This window comes from Salarias fasciatus, chromosome 16 (assembly GCF_902148845.1).
Source record: "Salarias fasciatus chromosome 16, fSalaFa1.1, whole genome shotgun sequence".
In the NCBI taxonomy this organism is placed as follows: Eukaryota; Metazoa; Chordata; class Actinopteri; order Blenniiformes; family Blenniidae; genus Salarias; species Salarias fasciatus.
The window spans coordinates 10,578,881-10,600,613 of NC_043760.1; the positions used below are offsets into that span (position 1 = coordinate 10,578,881).

The 21,733-nt window shown below is 40.7% G+C and overlaps 1 protein-coding gene across 2 annotated transcripts in view; it reads left to right on the forward strand.

Moving 5' to 3' along the window:
• The window catches only part of LOC115402928 (nck-associated protein 5-like), an 80,380-nt gene extending 69,883 nt beyond the window's left edge, over positions 1 to 10,497 (forward strand). The window contains exons 11-13 of one of the 2 annotated variants that reach the window (XM_030111604.1): positions 3,056 to 3,442; positions 7,640 to 7,735; positions 9,837 to 10,497. In XM_030111604.1, coding sequence (XP_029967464.1) covers positions 3,056 to 3,442; positions 7,640 to 7,735; positions 9,837 to 9,838 — 485 coding nt within the window. In that variant the 3' untranslated portion in view covers positions 9,839 to 10,497. Of the gene's footprint in view, positions 1 to 3,055; positions 3,443 to 7,639; positions 8,405 to 9,836 lie in introns of those variants that run through there. The other variant, XM_030111603.1, reaches the window with a different exon arrangement.
• The last annotated feature ends 11,236 nt before the right edge of the window (positions 10,498 to 21,733 follow it).

Sequence of the window (21,733 nt, forward strand, 5' to 3'; positions counted from 1 at the left end):
TTTTTTTTAACATCACTTATTGATCTTCTCCATCAGTTTTGAGTGTTGTAACTTAAAATTGGGTGAGAGGAAACGAGTGAATCAACATGTATAAACCCAGAGGATCCATCCAAGGCTTTATTAATGACGGAGCAGCTGCTTCAGCTCATTTCGCTCTTGTCTGTTTTTGCCACCGGGTTCCAGCTTCAGGCTAAAACATTAAAGCATTAATACACAGCTGAGCATGACAACAGTGTGAGGAAATGTCTTTTTTTCTTTTGAAGTTCTTGTGAATACAAAGATGGATAGCTGATCTTACTTTGTGTATTTCTTCTTGATTGTTAGAAAAACCTGATAAAAAGATGGTGATTTTCACCTTATAAGATATTATTTTTGTGATTCACAGACAAAAAAAACTCTTCTTATCCCAGTTCGGTGCTTCGAGATTGATACATGGTCTGAAACCACTCTAAAAGAATATGTTTTTTTTTTTATCAGAGATACAATTTATTTTATTTTGTTTCCATTATTGTATTATATGAGGAATTTTAATCATCAATTCAGAAGAAAACCAGATGGGAAGAGGTGTTTCCCTGACCCCCGGTGATTCCCTCCCCCACTGCCACACCCAGAGGAAGCCCATCACACACTTTAGACACCTTTGATTGAGATTTTAAGCAAATATTATGCTGATTGGGATGGACTGACCCCAATACCAGTATCGGGTCCATACTAGTTTTCCTTCTCGTGAAAGCTCCCTGATAAAATCAGGCGAATATCATGAGACGTCCCCCGTCAGCAGCAGGTAGACAAGAGAGGACAGGTGATGTCCGCAGTTTGAACAATCTCTAACATTACTGAGAATGACAAAAGTAAGACAGACTGTAGATCCAGGATTTTATTGTGCTATAAGTGGTATTGGTGCAAGCCTTTGCTGTTAAAGCATCAGATTTATTTGTGCACAAATTGTAGCAAAGACATAAATATTTTCAAACATGCACAACTGTCAGAATTTAATCAGCTTCCATAAAATCCTCATGAAGGAGCTGTTAGTCGAGTGATTTTCGATTGAAAATAAGTTTATCTGTTGCACAGTTAAAAACTAATATGTGCTAAATAAATCCACATTTATTCACATAATAACGACTTTGATGAAAACGTAGACCGATGTCCAAAGTCAAATGCCGTTGGGTACAAATGCATTCGTTTTCAGTTGCTCTGTAACAGATTGAAAAAAAAAAAATCCTTCTTTGCTTGTTGGATAAAAATTTTCTGAGCCTATTTGTGATGCTTCAGCCATGCAGATCCAACAGGTGAATTTATTGTAGAATTAGTTTGCGTTTTAAAATGACAAAACAGAGAAATGAAACAAATGTGATTTTGAGGGTAGGAAGTGGCTCTGCTTATGTTTAGTGTAGAAGATGTTCTCTAATTTCTCTTTAAGCTTAATCTTTGAACCTAATTTGAATTTAATCATTGCTTTAACTACATTGAAAAAAAAAGACTGAGTATCGAAGCTCTGTTTAGCTTCTGCATCTTTAATATACTACATGCAACATAACTGAGTGTGCTGCACAGTTATGTTTGATATGTTGCACGTAAAAATACACAGCAGTGGTGTATTTGGATTCCATGCCATGTGCCATGACGTGCATTTCATATCCACTACGTGACTGATGCATGTCGGAAATCACACACCCATCGCACAACATCTGCAACACATAGCAGTGGTTCAAGTGGTGTTGATTTGCATTAGCCCAGACGTTTCCTGTAATCAGCAGAGAAATCATTACGCTGCTTCACACTTCTGTGTAATTGGATTGTACCGAACCACCGATTTTCTGACTCCACTTCTATGAATAAACCAAGTAAGACTTTGTTTGAGCAACAAGAAAAGAAGCATCTGCTGTTCTGCGCTTTGAAATGATCAGGATGTGATAATCAGCTGCTTGGAGTTTGAATAAATTATATTGTGGCAGGAAAAACAAGAATGAGGGAAGCAGACTTAATTAAATAAAATTATTCTCATCTTCAATTCTGTTAAATAGGTAGCACTTGGAGAACAATAAAATTGTTGCATGTACTGGAAAATTCAATAATGAACTTGAATATGACATGCTTAACAGACTCCTCTTAACACATCAGCTAATGTTACAGAATATCACACATCCTTTTGTTGCATCACTTACAATAGTGCTAAATAACGTGAAGTCACACAGATGTGAGTTCACAGCTTCTCTACAGATGTTGGGTGCAGAAAACAGAAACCGCAACTTGGATCTCGCCTGGTTGTATTTTCTCAGTCACGTGCAGGAGAAAGCAAATTTGCTCCTATTAGTAGAAAGATGTGTTGATAAAAAGACGTTGTACTACCTGGAGACACAAATCAGCCTGTCGACTGCTGGGTAAGCTGAAAGTATTTGGCTCCCAGGAACCTAACAGGGAAGATAAAATGTTTGGTGGCCACAACATGGACATTAACAACTTGAAAGTAGTAGCTGACAAGCTAATCCTCTAAAATGCTCTCAACTTTTCTCTCACTTCTTGTCATTTGGAATTGTTTAGCTTCATCTTCCTCTCCAGAGTTAATGATAGCTTTAATTCTTATGCCTTTTGCTCATCAACTCAGCAGTCAACAAAATATAGAGCTCCCTTTGTAATTTTGCATTTACTTACAAATTATTGAAAACTACTGCAACTTTCCGTCCTACTGCATCCACACTTTCTCTTTAATGAACATTTTAAATCATCTGCACACAGCACAGGAACCAAAATGTCTTATAACAAGCTACTTTCTGCTCCTCATAGCTGTAGAAAAGCTGGGAATGATTGAAATCACTGGTTTTGTTCTGACTGAAAGTTACAAAGTCAATTTGAGTGCAATAAGGAGATGCAGCGTAGCCTGTTAAGGCCCACACGTCCATGTATCCAGGGTTCATTTGGATGTACAGTTGGAGTATTTTGCTCCAGAGCCACTTCAACCATGTTTGCCCTGCTGTTTCATTCCTGTTGTTGTCCCTTTCTGCCCTCTGTCCGTCTGTCCTGAGCCACTTCAGCTGTTCTCCTTGTGCCGCAGGCTCCGGCTGCAAGATGCGAACATTGGACAGTGGAATCGGGACCATCCCCCTTCCTGAATCCTGCTCCTTCTTCTCCTCCATCCTGCACTTCCTCCCCAAATCCTCATCAACCCCCGAACAGTCCCTGAGCCCTCCCAGTGTCCCCGGGTCCTCCAGCGAGGACGTGTCTCCTTCCCCATTACCCCGGTGGAGAATCCCCTCCAGCTTTAAGGACGGCAGCCATGCGGGAGTCCCAAACTCCCTGTCCGACTCCTCCATGACCCACATCCAGTCAGTGCCTTTCCCCACTGTGGCCTTCCTCCAGCCCATCCAACCCCCGTCTCAACCCATTATGACCTCTGCCAGTGTGTGTGACACCCAGACCAGGCTACCCAGACCACCACAAGGTACGGTAACGTCAGCCGCGTCTTCTAACCTGCCGGCAGCGTGGACTCACCGGGTGTCTCAGTCGCTTTAATCAGGTCTTCCTTCCTCTTCTGGGAAATTTTGCCAGTTCGAGGCCTTTAAATGAAAATTTCTTGCCTGTTCAAATCAATCTAAGTTTTGTAAAGGGAAAAGAATGTTAATAGATCGATAGTCTTTAAATGTAATTTAACTTTTTACATCCTAAACTTTACTGATGAAACTGATTCACTTTCTTCAGTAAAACGGTGATTTTCAACCAGGGGCCCTAAAGATTCAAAGGGGTTTGGGAAATCTGTTGATTTCTTTTTAATTCGTGTTTGAGCTATAGACGACTCTGTATGTAATTAATTTATGTCACAGAATGGGGTTCAGTGGGGACAGCAGTCGTCTTGCAATCGGGAGGTTGTTATTTTGATTCCTGTCTCCCCCTGTCTGCATGTCGAAGTGTCCTTGGGCAAGACACTGAACCCTAAATTGCCCCCAGTGGATGGAGTGAGCAGCCGTCTCCACTGGTGTGTGAATGGGTGAATGAGGTATTACAGTGTGAAGTGCTTTGGGGTCTGTTAATGCAGAGGAAAAGCGCGATATAAGTGTAGTCCATGAAACACTGCAATAACATACTGTAGACGGGTTGAACGTGAACATTCTTTCTGCTAAACACGCAAAGATTGCAAAGTAAGCAGCAGGAGAAGAAATGACGGTGTGTCAGGCTAAAGAGGAAGATAAAGGCTGATCAAAAGGAAAAACTACCAAAAAGTTACATGGATTTGGGTGAATGTATCATTTTTGAACGTTCATGATTGAAAGTTAAACTGCAAGCTGAAGCAGCACCAGACCACCAAACACCCCGAAACGCTGTGCAAACGTCAGAGAAATGAGAAATGGTACTCATTTTTACTGAATATGACAAAGAAACTATTTAAAATAAAATATAGTGTGTTATGAGGTTCCTTCACCTTTTTTTGTAACGGTACAGGGTGTGGTGGTGGTGGGGAATCGCTGAGGTTTGCAATGGTAAAATTTGGATCGACCACGGAAGAGGTTGGGAACCATTCATCTGCACGACCTTATTGGGATTCTGAAAAGTGCACTTTTTGAAAACGCCATCCAGATTTAAAAAAAAAAAAAAAAAACCCTGTAAATGTGGGGGTTTTTATTTGAATTTAATGGCACTTTTCCAATAAATGATGGTTTTACTCCACTGTAATCTGGATCACATTTCAAAACACATTTATTCCAAACAACAGATGCTGAGTGGGCATAAAATAAAGAATGACCGTATAAAGGAACTTCAATGTTTACTGTTACTTTCTACATGCATAAGTAGTTTTATGAAGAAACAAAAAAACAGCGCTAACCATTGGCCTGGAATGAAAGCTCCTCTTCTTTCATTGCGTACTGTGAGCATTTTCAGGCTGTTGTCATCTCAGCCTGGAACTTTGAGATAGAAACATTTACAAGATGCAGTTTCCAGTTGATGGTTGCTGAGTAAAGCAGGCCCCAGTCTCTCAGGAGGGTCGTATAACCCGTCCATCCACCCCGCTCTCCTCCCTGAGTGGAGCTGCTGGCTCTTTTCAGCCAGCATGCAGCAGAACATCCTTCTTCTTCTCTGCTGTTAAAACCAGCGAAGCCAGCAGAGGTCACAGTATTTGAGAATTTGGGTTATCCATGCCAGTTTTTCAAATGAGAATTAATGCTGGTTTTATCTAAATGAATATATAGTAGACATTTTTAAGGCAATTTTCAATGCCAACCAATGTCTTGAACTCTTGTTTAACCTGATTTTCACCTTTGCCATAACTTAAATAGGATTAAAATAATGAATCAGTGAACCTCTTCCAGACTTTACAATTGTTAGAACCAGAAGGATTAAATCCCAGCGGTGAAACAAGTTGTTTCTTTAGCTTCAAAGACATTTTAAAGCCACAACAGTAGATTACGATGAACTCTTTGACATGACGGCATGCTGGCAGGTTTTTGTAATTACTCTCACTGGCAGGAGGTTGAAAACGTTCCACACTGCAGGTTTAAAGACGATTAAAGGGGAACTCAGTTACTAAACTCCTGCTGTTTCGTGCTGTTACGTGTTAAAAGTCAGCTGTACGTTCGAATTCCTGCACAGGTAGCTCAGAGACAGATGAAGGCCGTCTTTTGCAACATGATGGTTTCCTATTATCATCGATATTCATAATCAGTCACAGTGTTTTCCTACAATAAACAGACAATATTTATCTTTTGTCGATCAAATATCTTTTAAAAAAAACTCTTCAAAAGGCATAGATTTCCAGTCATCCCAGAATTAACCCGCACTCATATTCTAACACGACATCTTGTCAGCTAATTTACTTTAAAATTTGGAGTAAAATAGTATATCAATATCACCCACTCTTGTCATAACCTCAGAATAGATTGGGAGCCAGAAAATGGAGACACTTCAGCAAGTTTAATGTCGTAAAGTTTTCCCACACCGATTCCTTCACCGGAGAGAATGAAGGATCAGGAGTAAAGGACACATTTTGATCTCTCAGCACTTTCAGCATTAAGACTGAGAAGAAGAATTTAGCTTCACCCTTTTGTAGGTCACTCTGCATTTTCTCGTGGAAAGGTCTAAATGACTGCATATGTTTCCAAAAACAATGAAACTACACTTTCCCACGTCGCCTCAGGTTATCCTCCAGGAGGAGACTGGAAACGGTGACAAGAGTCTCTGATGGTTGAGTTTAGGTTCAGATTCATTTGTGGTTGCAGTGAGGATCTGTGTTTGCAAACAATGCTTTTTAAACATGCTCTTCAGTTCATGCAGTGGTTTAACTCAGCAAATCCAGTTTGTTTCACTCACAGGCATTTCGCAGGACATTCAACATTAGTTCCTCATCTCTTGCATGCAGAGAAAATCCTGAATTCTCCAAATCATCTCATAGTGTTAAATGTAAATTCCAACGTGACTTTATTTCTAATTTAAATTATTTATGAATTGTTGCATGACTTAACAGACTTCCTGTACAGACTTCAGGAACTCCCCCTTGTATGTATCCAAATACTCTGCCTCTTTAAAATACTCTTTAAATAGCTAAATATGTTACTGATATGCTGCTAGTGGATTTCAGTCGGCAAAGAAAGTTTATTTAAATAACACCATTCAGACCCTGTTTACATGTTTCAAGTGAAAACGCATCGTTTTTGCAGATTCATTCAAAAAAGCTCCGAACTTACACCACAGCGCTTTGAAAACAATGTCAGACAGAGACAGCAGGAATTGAAAATGATGTCATTTTTATGTTTGGCCACTAGTTGATGCCGTTGTTTGTTTTTGGAATGAAACCACATACATGTAAAGAGAACAATACAATATGAACATTAACAATGGCAAGAACCTTCATATGGATACTCAGCAAAGTTGGATTATTATCCCGGGTGACTGTCAACTGTAAAACTACCAAGTCCCAGCACAATATGGCCTGGGAGTCACGACGCTCTGGAGGCAGACACTGTTATTGCCAATTTACTCGTGCGTGTGCAGGAGAATTATCTACTACGGCTGAGGTGTACATGATCAGTCACTGCATTTTTCCCATCTACACAGAGAGAAAGGCCAAATTTTTTTAAAAAGTCGCTTTTCCACACGTTTCCACGGAAACCGAGTTGGAGCGTTTCAGAAGTTTCAACCCTGGGAGCCGTTTTCAGAGGCCCTGAGCAACGTGGTAGCGTGAACAAACACCCAAACGCAATGAAAATGTTCCATTTTCACTTGAAAATGTCGTGTAAAACAGGGTCTTAGACTCAAGGCAATTCACAGAATAGAACAGAAATACATTTGAACAAATCAAATAAAAAAAGAGAAAAATAGTTAAATCTGATCCGGTTTCAGCAGCCATATCTATACTGAATGCAGCCAAAAGTTTAAAGCTGCAGAGTCTGGTCCACAGTCGATATACTGTCACTTTCTATCAGGACATCTCGCAGCTGCCTCGGCCCGGTTTGTGTTTCACTGCTCGTCAGGATAAACTGTCGCTTTTCTAAAAGTCTTCACCCAGATCTCCCCTCTGAACTCACGGTGGTAATCCCAGTTAACTGCTGGCCCGCCGGTGTCCTGATGGAGTCACCGTTAAAGAGGCGACTGAGTGTGAGTGTGTGGGGGAAAGCGTCTGAAACCCATCTGGTTCTCCTGCTCTCTCCAGGTGGATTGGAACCAAAGAAGCTGACCTACGTCAAATCCAAACCGCGAGCCGCTCCAAGCCAACAGAAAGAACAGACGAGGCTTCAGCTCGCCAACTGTAAGATGCCGAGGATCCATTTAAACCGCACAATTGGGAAAACTTGGTGCCAGATTTACAGAGACATGTTCTGTGGCAGATTTTTCGCATCCGAAACACACTTGAACTTTTATTTAGCTTCCACACAGAAAGTCCTCTAACAGACCAAAAAAAAAAAAAAAAAACCAAAATGTTTCTTTATTCAGGAAAAAAAGTTGTTGAAACACAAGAGAAGTGAAAATCTGAGCTTTCTGCGAGTAAAACTGAAGTTAGAGAGATAAAATACAGCACTTACACAGTTTGTTCCAGATGGTAAACAAGCTGTACAATAATATGTCACTTCAGTTTTGAGCAGTTCAGACTTTTTAATCTGAGACATCAATGAAGTACAAATGGACCAGAAGTCTTTTCAGACGCCTTCCCAACCCGTCTCTGCAGCTGGGAGCTTTAAAGAGCCACAAAAGTTCAAGAATTTCATTTTTTTAAGGTGGTGCAAAGAAAAAAATAAAAGGTTTTATCTGGCTTCAGAGCTCCACTTTGCTTTAAAGCCCATTTCCTTTCCCACTGAGCAGAGAGCGGCTTAATAGCAGCTCAACACACGACTGACGCGAGCTTCCCAAACATCATTTGCATCTCACTACAGTACATTAACGCTGGTATTTACACCATGTGTGTGTTTGTGTGTGTGTGTGTGTGTGTGTGTGTGTGTGCGCGCACGCGTGCATGTGTGTGTGGAAGGTTGTAAGTTTTGCCCTTGGGTTAAAAAACTAGCCACAGCTTATGAGCCATCAAAAGACACACAACCGCCACATAAAGTCTGTTTTTATTTCCCCTCTTTTATGGCGAGAAAGTGTAAGTAAAGTAAAAAGTTTTTACTTCGACATGCAAAAGGAGGAAGCGGCAGAAATATCCCGTCGATCACAAATGGTCCTTTTCCCATCTGAACTGCAGCTAATCACTCAGCGCAGTTAATACATGTGAAGCAATTAGAAGGAGGAGCTGCTGATCTCGGTCACACAACAGGAATCAGCATCAGTTAACCTGAAAGTGTCCAATAACAGATACAGCTCCTCTACGGTGGGCTGTGTGCCAATTCCAGGGTTGATGGTTCGATACCCTTCATTTATACAGATGTGTCTTGTACACAGTTCCTACTGGACAACATCATGACTTAACAGAACGTGGATTGTAAGTTTAATCAGCGTGTGTGCGCTAATTGAGTTTGGAGAAACACAGAGTATAAAATCAGGATTTTATTATAGTGAACTCAAAAGACGACACAAAGCATCAGAGGGTTTTGAAGCCATTAAAACTGAAAGAGGATGTTAAAGTAAAATACGCATTCAAACTACATCTCAATAGAGAGCAGATTTATTTCATATTTTTGCATTAGAATGCTGGAAAAAAAGCTGATGACTAAGCATTTTGGTTTGAATCAAAAAGCAGGTAACTGAACATAAAAGGTACTATTTCATTAGTACATGCATTTCTTTTTTTTTCCCTTCCCGTTGGCGTGCTTTAATACTGTATGTTTCAACTACAGCTGCATCAATGCCAGTATCTAAAATTCAGAGATCAGGGGAAATCTTTTTAGTAAATAGACAAAGACATGAGCATGGGCTCAGGAACACTGCCAGAAATCACTGTCAAACAATGCAATTTGATTCAATTTTATTTCTATAGCAGCAAATAAAACACTGTCATCTCAAGGCCCTTTCACAGACAAAGACTCAACAATTCCACATGAACAGCAGAGGAGATGGTGGAGAGAAAATACTCCTGTTTAACAGGAAGAAGCCTGCAGAACCAGACTCAGAGATGCAGACTTTGCGCTGTTCCTGTTGGTTTTTATGGGATAATCATCTCTTCTGAAGGAATCCCACACATCTTCAAAGACACTTTAATGCTTAGACATCGACAGAAGTGACAGAACATCTGCTTCCACCCAGACAAAATATGTATTTTAGTAGACTTCTGCAGATTAAAACATGTTCCAATGTATTCTTAAATGAAATGTCGAAAAGTCTTATGTGTGTCAACCTGACATTGGATTGTATAACTGAATGTTTCCTCTGGATTTTGCCTGTTTGCCTCAGGATGTCACTGCTCTCTCCTCTTCCAGAGTTTTTAATGCTGAACGAGCGGCCCTGAGCTGAGGAATCAAGCAGTCAACAGCGGTTATCTCTGTACCAACAACACGGACGATCCCCAAACCCCACAGCCTGGACTTTGCTCCCGAGCAGCGCGATGAAACACCCGGACCTGGACCAGGAGCAGGCCTGGCACCGCAGCCTTCCACCTCTGCTCGGTGCGGCTCTAAAGACATCGAGAACTCTTTCAGTTGGAGCACCGAGCCTCTGGCAGCCATTCTGGAAGTGTGAAATCAGCTGCGCGCAGCTGGTTTCTAAATCCAGGCATGCTCATGTTTCTCTGCTGTGTTTTTCCTTCTACAGAACCTAAGCGACAGGTCAGCAAGCGTAGCAGTGTAACAGCTACCTGGGATTAACAGACGCATTCCCACATCAGAGCTAAAGCCACTAACATAGCAGCAAGAGGCAATAAGTTTTAGACAGCTCAGTTACATTTACAGCAATGTTGTAGCAACACGTGATTTTAGCAGAAAGCTACTCGCCATAGTCTAATGTACATAAAGTGTAAACTATTCTCAGCTAAATAACACAAACGCATCGTTATGAAATAAAACACTATGACTACAGCAGGTTAGTGAAGGCTTAAAAGGCATCCTTCAGAATAAAGAGGACCTGTTATACCTTATTTTCCATAATTCATGGGCCGCACAAGTGTTTTTTTTTTTTTTTCCAGGCAATAAGAAAATCATATATTGAAGATGTTTCAGTTCACATTGTCTGAAACGAGCCTCTGTCTTTCAATCTGAAGGCCCCACTTCCCCCCAACTGAAAGAATCTAATCTGGTTCTTGTAACTTTACACCAGCCTCTTGTAGCATATAACCAATGACCATAAAAAGTTATTGCCGATATTTTAATTATTTTATGTAATTTTCATTTGATCTTGTGTCTTCCAGTCCCAAGGCTGGCGGTTTGATTCTTTCTCCTGCCCGGGCATGTGTTAAAAAGTGTCCTCCAGCAGGACAGTGAACCCCAGATTGAACACCCATCAACATCAGGCTGGACATGCGACTAAAAACTATAACAGGTCCTCTTAAAATGTGAAGAAAAGTCTAACTTGAAGTATCAGCTGGGACATGCTGGACTGAATTCAAACCTCACATATCTTCAATAACATATTCATTAGAAACTACAGGAGCTGAACTGAACGAAACCTGTTGACAAGTCTTTTTCGTCTTTAATCAAAACAGTGAAACACTGGTTATTTTGTGACTGTGTAAAGATAAAATAATGTTTCCTGCTGTGGAACTAAAGCTGTCACATCCTGACGAGGCACTTTGTATCTTAACAGAGGGTATAAAAGCACTTTAGGAATGCAAATAAGTACAATTATACACACCTATATCTTTCACACAAAGAAACACTGAAAAATGTATTTGGTGCATCAAAAATGGATGTTTGCCAGTATTCACATACTAATGCACAGGTGAGATGTATTTTTAAAACTTAGATAACCATCAGTCAGATCTACCACAGGTTTAAAGGTTTAATAATGTGTGCACATATATGGAAGCTGTTCAGCTAACAGGACACACAACCGATCCAGCATATTTGCATTTATGAATACAGAATATCAGGAATATGTACCAGAATAATACTGGGAGGAGTTAACGCTAATAGATTCATCTACCACATAATGTACAGATTTTCCTAATAATTGTGTTTCTTTTTACTTCAGAAACAGTCGCCGAGGTGCTGCTGTCATTATAGTGAGAGCCATTTCCCTAGCTGGCCCACTTCGACTTTAATTTGTGCACTTTATTATAGAATATTTTCATTATTCTTTTTTTTTTTTTTCCTAGCTCTTGAGTTTTCTTTTTGTTTTGTTTTTTTATTGCTGTTGTTTTCCCACAGCTTTGACTTTTTGACTTATCATCGACCAAACTGTACTTTTATTTCGTTTGCTAGCCCAATGTTTCATAACTTCCTGATGCATGCTAAGCCCTCATTTGAATACTCCTCTTTGCATAATGGTATCTTTTGGCTCATTGTCCCGGTTTACACGACAATATTTTCAAGTGAAAACACAAAACCTTTGACACATTTTAGGTGTCCAGTGCTTGGAGTCTCTGGAATTGCAACCTTTTGAATACGGCTCCCAAGGTGGAACTTTTCAAAAATGCTACAATTCCTTCTACATAGAAACAGTAAAACAACTTTTCTCAAATGCCACTACTGCACATGCACACCACAGCCATAGTGAATAATTCTGAGCCTGTGCAGGTAGATCAACAATAACAATATTTGCCTCCAGAGTGTCATGGTTCCTAGTTCGTATTCTCCTGGGTCTTGGCAGTTTATAGATGAGAGTCACCATAATAACAATCAAACTTAATCCTTTGTCCAAACGATTGTCTACGAATTTGCCATTATTAATATTCATAGCGTATTATTCTTTGCGCGCATATGTATGTGATTTTTTTTTTTTTTGTTAAAGCAGCAATCAACAGCACGCAGTAGTGGCCCTAAAGGCTAACTACTTCATCTTCAGCATTTCTGCCATTTCCATGTAAACGGACAGCGTTTTCAAAACATTGCCATGTAAACGTGGAACATGTCAAACCAAAAGACACAAACGATGCATTTTCACTGGAAATTCTGTCGTGTAAGCAGGCTCTTGATGCTTTTTTTTCCATCTCTTGCTGAACGTGTTAGCATTACATGAAGCAGCCAAATGATCGTACTAAGTGGAAGAGTGAGTGATAGTTTTTGTTTCTGCGTTGTAATTGTGTACATAAAGGGACTGATCCAGGTTGTTCACTGAAACAAATATTGGTCCAGAAGCACAAGCAGTTCACCAACAGACCTCTGTAATGGCACCAGCTGTGTTCACAGCTCAAATGCTGAGGAAATGCTATGTAGCGACATTGTCTTCATGGTTTATGCAAAGATCTTGTTCCACTTCCGATGCAATGACGATCTACATCACTAACATGTCACAGGGATGTTTTTGGATTACCAGATAACCTCCACTTGTACAGCACTAACTACTGTTTACCATCCACAAACTCGATACCTGACTGAGTAATGTGATTCCTTAAAACTGTGCACTAACTTTATTTTCCTTATTTTGAATTATTGTTGCAGTGTTAATTATCCACTTGCATGCTTATTATCATCCTCGAAGTTATTCTTCTCACAATAATGCGTCTTATAAATCCATGGTTTGAGGAGTTTAAGACAGAGTAACATGTGAATCTTGATTAGCACCGGTAAATATTCATGAGCGTTCACACACGAGCTGCTTCACATGTGCCACATGTCCCGGGCTTCTCGTACGTCTTTCTTTGTGCTCCCACAGTTATGACATCAAGACAAAGCAGTGAGATTTGCATGTAACCTTAGTCGTAAAGCACCTGCTGGGCGCGTAGTGGACTTTGTAGTGCTAGCTCAGGGAAAAACCATTTATTGTCTCTGATAGACGCTGTGGACTCAACGAGTAAGCCTCAACTTTGTTTCGATCCAACCGAGCGGATGATTAGTTACCTGGACTGGGTTGTTTTAACTGTAAGATATCTGACCTGGGCTGTTCAGTTTCTATTTGTGTCCTCTGTAGTGCTGTTTTTATCGTGTTGCGAATGCATCCCTAACCTATCCCGGCTGCGTTTTTCTCCTCGCGCACATTTTTCCGACGTGTAGATGTCCCACGATCTACCAAAACGCCGACCCAAGTTACCCACAATGCACCACAGTCCGCATATCAGACTCGTCCTGGTGACTGTAGCCATACTGAAGCACTGGAGAACCGTCACATGGCACAACACCACTCATCCTGTCGTCTCACTGTATTTACCTCTTCTCTCAGTCGTGTGCTGAGGGTAGCATCCTCGAGTGTGTGCACCCAAGGAATGAAATGTAGCGCGCACAGGTTAGACGCTGTTCACGGATCAGGATTGTCTGGACTGATACGGGTAAGATGGAGCATGGCGTCTGTTGTGTTTTTAACAAAAAAAAAAAAAAAGAAGAAGAAGAAAAAAATGGCTCGCATAGTGAAGAGCGTCACTCTCACAGGAGTGTTGTATTTTTCTAACATTTACTCGAATGCCCTGTATTTGTACTCAGCACCGGTGAGTGTAATTTACCATTTATTGCACATGTTGTCACTCAGTATTAACAGTAATTCTCCTTCATAAATGTTGCTTTCTTTTCTTTTGGTCAGAATCCAATAATAACAGTGATGTTTATGTGTCACCTTAGCAGTACAAACTGAGAATTGTATATTACTGATATTCTTTGTTTTATGTCAAAGAGGAAAGAAAAAAATAAACTATTTCAGTACTTACGCTACATTAATGAGGTGTGCTGTGTTTGACTGTCAGTGACGTTCATTATCAGGTGTCAGTGCGTGCAGACCAACAGATTTGTAAAAATACATAAATGATTGGTTTCATGGAGGGTGGGAGGGGAACGTCAGATATTAATTTTACTTATTCTGCAACTGTTTTATTACAAAATATATTTTGACCGTCTTATGTAAACACAAGCTGTGCAAATTTCTCTTGAAATGTCCATAAGCAGATAAATAGAGCTTTGTTTCATTATAGTGGTCAATATGTTGACACATCTAGAGAGCAGGAATTCAAGCAACGATGTGAGCCTCAGCCACACAGCTGTAACACGAGCAGTCAAAAAACAGCAATAATGGAAAAAATGAAAAATGATTTTAAAAAAAATAGGTTATCTTGGAAAAATAGGCAGAGGTACCACATAAATTCACATTTTATGACAATTCCACAGTTACATAAGCAATACAAATCAAGGGTCCTGTATTTAAAGTGTTAAAGTAAAAATATGAACTTCATTTTCAATTTAATTTTAATTTGAACAAAGCCTCTCACTGAGAAAAAGAAAAATCCAACATGACAAAGCAGAGTCGACAGCAGAATCTTAATCAATGAAACCTGCAGGGCCAGGCCTAGAGCTGGAGATGTCTTTAGATTAAGGGCGCACTCGTCATTCCAACTCTTCTCCATCCTACTGCGCAACTAACTTCCTGGATAGAGGGAGGAGTAAAAAGCCTGTAACAGTTGTTTCAAGATGAGCAAATCCAAATAGAATGTAGCATCTCAGATCAATGTCACTACCAAAATATATAGTTAAGAGATATCATAAAGACAAGAGATCATTCTTAAACACAACATCTATATTTGGCAACTCAATGCTAAATGTCAAGTCAAACCACAAAAAAACATATTCACAAATTGCTGGTGTTCAACGACAGCACCCTATAAATGAATGGACTGAAGAGCCAGAGAACTTCCCATCAGATTTTAACTGGCAAACTATTTACAAACACACCTTTATTTCCAGCAATTCTGAAACACAACCATCCAGAATGAAGCCCTACACAGAACACGTCTCACAACCTACAGACTCCACCTTATGGCTTTAGTCAAACTGAAACAGTATTTACTGCCTTGTATCCACTGATAAATATTTCCACGCATTCTGGCTTTCCAAATACACTCAAAGCTTTTGCTCGGAGGTCATGGGCAAGCTCTCAGGCATACTCAGCCTCAGCAACCCTGTCTGCCCAACAAATGCATTTCTAGACGGTACTTCAACATTACAGCTGCCTCGTGACTCAAAACCTTTCCTATTGTTAGTGTTGGCAAAATACAACGCTGTTAAACTGCAAAGATGAAGCCAAGATATCCACACCTCCATTGTTAAATGTACTTACAAATCATTCGAACCTTGAAAAACTGACGACATCCTCCAACGACAACTCTGAGTCCTATGAAAAACCCTGGTCATCATTTCTTTAATACCTAAAACAGCGAAACCTCACAGCCACAGAATCCCACAACCCAGACCATACTGTTTGCCTCAGACTGTTGTAGTTATTATCTGTCACCTCATACTGTCCTGTCTTCAGTTCCTGTGTCAGTGTCTTTATTGTCATAGTTGCACAAAAAGAAAAACAGACTCCCATGACCATCCCTGATTCTCTGAGACCTTCACGAGATGGAAATGTGACAATGATTTGTCAAGAGAGAAAAAAACAATAAACAAACAAAAAATGGTTTAGGGGTAACTAAGAGAAAAACAAGTTGACGCTAAAGTCTCGTGTCCATTACGCTGTATGTGCCGGCACAGTACGGTACATTTAGGGATGGGGACTGTTCACATTTGAACCGATACGGTACCGATTCCCGGTACCTGGGAGGATCCCAGGTACTCAAGAGTACCAGTTTTCAGTACTTTTTTGTGTGTTTATGTGTAATACATGTTAATTTGTTGCTGGCTGCAGACGACGAGTTGACTAGCAGGCTAACTGACGCTATAGCATGCTAAGCGATGCTAGCGTGAAAAAAGTGAAAAGTGGAGGCATACTCTCAAGCGCTTGCTAGTCACATCTGCTTTGTTGACATAATACCTACTGGCGGTATTATGCTCTTGTGCGTAATCACGTCCGCCAAGGAAAATTGCCTACTCTTCCACTCTCTCATGATTACAAGGATGCGTTCAGACACTGAAACATGGTACAGTTTGATTTTACGTGAGTACTCAGTAGTACAGATGGAACTCAGTCGGTACCTATAAAACCACTGAATTCGATACCCATCCCTAGATACGTGACAGAAAACCATAACCAGACCTAAATGTGTGTGTGTCTCTGCCGCAGAGAGTAGAGTTATGTGCAGTGCTCCACGGAAGGATATACCGGAGCACAGCAGTAGAAGCCATAGACTCAGCCGCTGTGCGCCGGTATATCCTTCCACGGAGCACTATGCTTGTGCAGATCTGTGTGTATCAAAACGTTATTTTAACGGATTGAAAAGAAAACACGTCTTTTAAAATGTTTTATAACCATTCAGCTAATACGCCATCCCCTGGACCACTGCAAGGAGTATTTTGGTGTAAATACAGAGAGAAAAGCAGTGGCCCCAAGATTGAGCCCTGTGGAACCCCATACAACAGAGGTGTAGAGGAGGATTCAGAGCTGGCAAGACAAACGCTCATAGCTCTATCTGTCAGACAGGACCTGAACCACTGCAGTACAGTACCACTGATGCCAACCAGGTGCTGCAGTCGGGATATTAAGATGTTATGGTCCACGGTGTCAAATGCAGCAGTCAGGTCCAGCAGAACCAGAACTGCATAGTCACCAGAGTCAGTTATGAGGAGGATGTCATTAAAAACCCAGAGTGGAGCTGACTCGGTGCTGTGCAGGGGTATAAAACCAGACTGGAAAACCTCCAGGATGTTGTGATTGTCCAGGTGCTTCTTCAGCTGCAGGTAGACAACCTTCTCCAGAATCTTTGAAATAAAAGGCAGCTTGGAGATGGGCCTGAAATTAGCCAGGACAGCCAGATCCAGGCCAGGTTTCTTTAGAAGGGGTTGTACCACTGCATGTTTGAAATGTACAGGGACAACACCCGATGACAGACTGCTGTTAATGATAGCAAGGTCAAGCTGACCAATGCAGGGAAAAATGTCTTTAAAGAGATGTGAGGGAACAGCATCTCGAGGGGAACCTGAGGGCTTAATGTGGGCAACCAGATCCTGTAAGGTTAAGGTCACTAGCTTGAACTTATCAAATACACCAGAGCAGTGAACAGAGTCAGAGGGATCATGGTCAGCTGTCAAAATCAGGGCGCTGGTGGAAACAACCTTATCAATGAAAAACTGAAGAAAATTCTCACAGGTGTCAGAGGATGGTTCTATAGAGACAGGCTGTGGGGCGTTGAGAACAGAGTCTATGGTTCTGTACAGCACACTTGGGTCATGGCGGTTCTCCAGAAAAAAATAACACAATGTACAATTTATTTATAATTTACAGATAAACCAGTAATTTTAGCTGTAGAAGCAAAAAGTCTTCCCATGTTTTCTATTGGGTTTAAATTCAGCAGCAGGTGATGTATATTTTGTTCACAAAATATTTAACTGTCTAATTTAAGTGTCACATTTTCTGCCTCGAGCTGCGAGATAAGAGTCGGTTTGACACTGGAGGAACATTTTTATTTACACATGATTTAATGAAGGCGTGTTACTGAAGAGAGCTGCAGAGCCCTGACAAAGAATAAATAGTCAGTCCGAATTCATTCATCCATCTTTCAAACCTGCCTTAATACACAAGCTGGAACACACGGAGGAAAACTCAAGGTCAAGACTTAACTAAACAACCAGGTGGGAAACGAGACCACTTGATCAGAACCTCGACAGGCCTCACTTATGTCAACCTATTCAGAGTCACACTGTGAGGAGAGACTACTGACAAATAAACCACCACACAGCCATAATCCTAACTTACTTTTCAAATTCCAAATTCACTTTTAAATGTGAGAACATAAACTAACAAACAAACAAACAAAAAGCTTTCAGAGCTGAACACTGAGCCCGAGCTCCTCCAGCTGGAAGTCGTGTCCTGCTGTGCAGCCAGACCAAGTGGTCTCATGTCAGCTCAACATGCAAAAAAAAAACAAACTCAGATTCAGGGATTTCCAAACTGGCGTTGGTGCATTTCTGGATCTGGACGAATAACTCCTCTGACAGCACTCATGCTCGGCACCACCTCAGGAATCTGTGTGCTTCTACAAATAATGATGCAAAAATGTGTTTTTTTGAGATGCAATCCACGCATTTACATGGATTTTATTTATTCTATACTCTTTATATTCCTCCCAAAGTCCAAAAACTTGTTAGATTAATTTAAAGGCAAAAACACAGTGATGTCAATAAGTTTGCCCCCTTCCTGATTTCTGTCTGTTTTTTTTTTGCACATTTGTGACAACTAAATGTTTCAGATCATCAAACAAATCCTACAGCCAATCAGAAAAGGACTTGCTGGTGTGTTTTAGATCATTATTCTGCTGCAGAACCTAAAATTGATAAAAAAAAAACAAAAATATCAGGAAGGGAACAACCACTTTTTCACAACACTTAAACTAATTTCCGCTGAACACCTCTTTCTTTTTACCACCTTCTGGGGGCTCTCTGAAGTTCCGATATTCCAAGTGGTAAATTCCCAGTTTGGCGGTGCTTTCCTTCCGAGAAGGAAGTGGGACCTTTCCCACCTCCCTGTAACTCGCGTATCTTTTGAATCAGATCAGATAATCTCCCATGAGTTCTCTGCGGGGCCTGTCAGAGTAAATCTCTCTGAGTTTCTCTCTTTTTGGCCATTCATTTCACTGCTGTTCTCTTTTCCACATCTCTTTCTCTGATCTGATGGTGGGTCATCTTTGATTAGATCTGCTGCTTTGAAAGGTTTTATTCATAACACCTCCCACTCTGCCATCAGCCATGTCACTATGAGTTAAAATCACTGCAAAAAAACAGAAAAGAGAGAGAAATTAAAGTTCAGCTCTGGATATGAACAGGGTGAATTTAAACTACTCTGGACGTGCTTCTCCTCAAACGTGGAGCCATATTTCAGTCATCTGACAGCTTCATTATGTCCGTCACCCTCACATGAGCTTCATCATCCTCCTGGACGTCTGATTTCAGAGTGAAATACCCCCCCCCCCCGTCTGCGGCTTTAAATCTCCTCCTTGCACAAAATTTACCGCAAATGACTGTCGGCTAATTTGCAGCTCGACCCGAGTCAGAATTCATAACATTTAATTGTGTCTTAATGTGTAATTATCCAAGTTCCAATTAGGCTGATGAGCACAGTAAATCACAGTTTCTCCATGTGGAGCGTTTCATCCGCCGGTTGACAGAAGTTGATGACAGAAGTTGATGACAGAAGTGTTGCGGTCTGGGCCCAAGATTTAAAAAAAAGAGTGAAATCTGCTTCTTGTGACGAAGAGGTGGCACATCAGGAGTTCACAGGCCATAAGTGGTGGAAGTCTGGAGGGGTGATGGTTAGGGTTAGGCCTCACACTGACAAGTGCCTCTCTGTGTGGAGTTTGCATGTTCTTGTTTGCAAGTTTTCTCAGTTTGTTCTCCAAAGAGGCTGACAGATTTCTCTGGACCCATAACTTTCATTGTGTGTTGGTGGTCTGTTTACTTGGCAACAGAGTCACTGAAGACACAAGTTTTCAGAAATGCCTCCAAAGATGGAACTTTTTGAAAATGCTCTGACTCCATCGTCATGTAAATGTGAGAAAACAGAACTATTTTAAAACACTGGGGCTCCATCTCCATGTAGGCTGTGTGTGTGGTTTTATTACTAAAACAACCACCCGCACCAACTGGTGGCCCAACCTGCTGACTACAGAACTGTCAGTATTTTTGCAGTTTCCCTGCAAACGCACAGCGTTTTCAGAACACTGCTGTGCAACCACGAACTCTGAAATGAAAACATAAAAACCATTTTCTGTACCTGCATTGTTACCTTATATCAGATCATCTTCAAAGAGGTTCAGATGAGGCAGTTTGAAGGATATGAGTAAGAAAGAGTCCTGATATCTGTGTTGAAACTTAAGAGATAAAAAAATAAATACTCAAGTGATGTGCGGATACATGTGGCTATTTGTATTGAGTGACTTTAGCCTTCATGCAGCCATGCTGGTGGGTGTAGTGAGCCATACACTCTAAATGAGACTGAGATGTGCAGAAAATAAAAAACTCAAACGTGAAGGTGTCAGGCTCACCAGAGGAGGACCACAGTTGCGAAGCGGCAATTGTTCAGCCAGGTTCGGACCCGTATATGAAATATGAGCCCACACTGTGCAGCACTGAGGAGCCTAATCCATCTTTTGAATTTGTGAAAGAGTATCCAACCGGTTTTCGACCCCCCTCTTTCCCCTTTTGAGCGTTGCAGACAGTGTTATTAGTTTTTGAAAAGCCTTTGAAAACGGCTTCACTTCATGAGCGCCTTATCTCGCGAGCCTTTTGTGGTGGGCTTTTTCTTTATTTCTTTCTCTTTTTTCGCTGCCGCTGCATGCTGAAGTGGACGACAGTGCCCTTCGCTGTTTATCTCAAACTTATGATGCATTAAAATGGCTGCAACATTTCTCTCCTCAAGCCTGCTGTTGTTTTATGGTCTGCTCGTGGAAACTGAAGCATGATAAGACGAAAGGCTGAATTATCTAATGTTTGTGTGCAGGACATCAAAAGTTATGACAGCACTTTGAAGGGACATAGTTGATGGATTCACACTTGAGACAAAAGGCCAAAGTCCAGCGCAGCCATAAGCAACATCTGCCCAGCTGAAGGAGGCTGCAGCTTCACATTTCTGCTTACAGCAGCAGCGCCACTCTCTCCGCTGAGTTCAATACACACACAATCACTCATGTTGGAGGTGAAGGACAGTCCCTGGACTCATGCTTGGTAAATAAAATACACCACAACACCTGTGACATCGCTTCAGAATCAGAGCAGATTCATTTAAAGAGGAAATCAAGGGTTTTTTTTAAGTAAAATATATTTCTTATTCTATTAACTTACATGTTTTTATCAAAAGTTTGTTGAAGACAAATTAAAACTACAGAATAAGCTTGAGTGGATGGTTGTTAAACATGTGGCCCTCAAGCCGTAACAGATAGTTAAAAACTATAAAACAGAAACTGATGTTACAATTTTCAATACAATCTCAGATCAGCTCATGATTAACAATTTCAAACTTTTTTTGTAAATTATTACTTTCATGTATTTAATATAAATAAAACTATGCAATTCTTTTGATTCAAAGTCATATCGATAAACTTTTATCATCTTACATTTCATCTTATCTGTAATACCTTCATCATCATCATCATCATCATCATCATCATCATCATCATCATCATACCCTGGTCTGTAAACCTTTGTCCAGGGTTTGATCCCAGGTTATGATGCTTCATTCTCTTTCCAATTCATTACTCTCAGCATTTATTCTGTTTCTGGGTAAACAGACGTCATTTTCAAAATGTTGCGTTGAGTTTACGCAAAATAAAAGCACAATATTATGCATTTTACTTGAAATATTGTGTAAATATGGC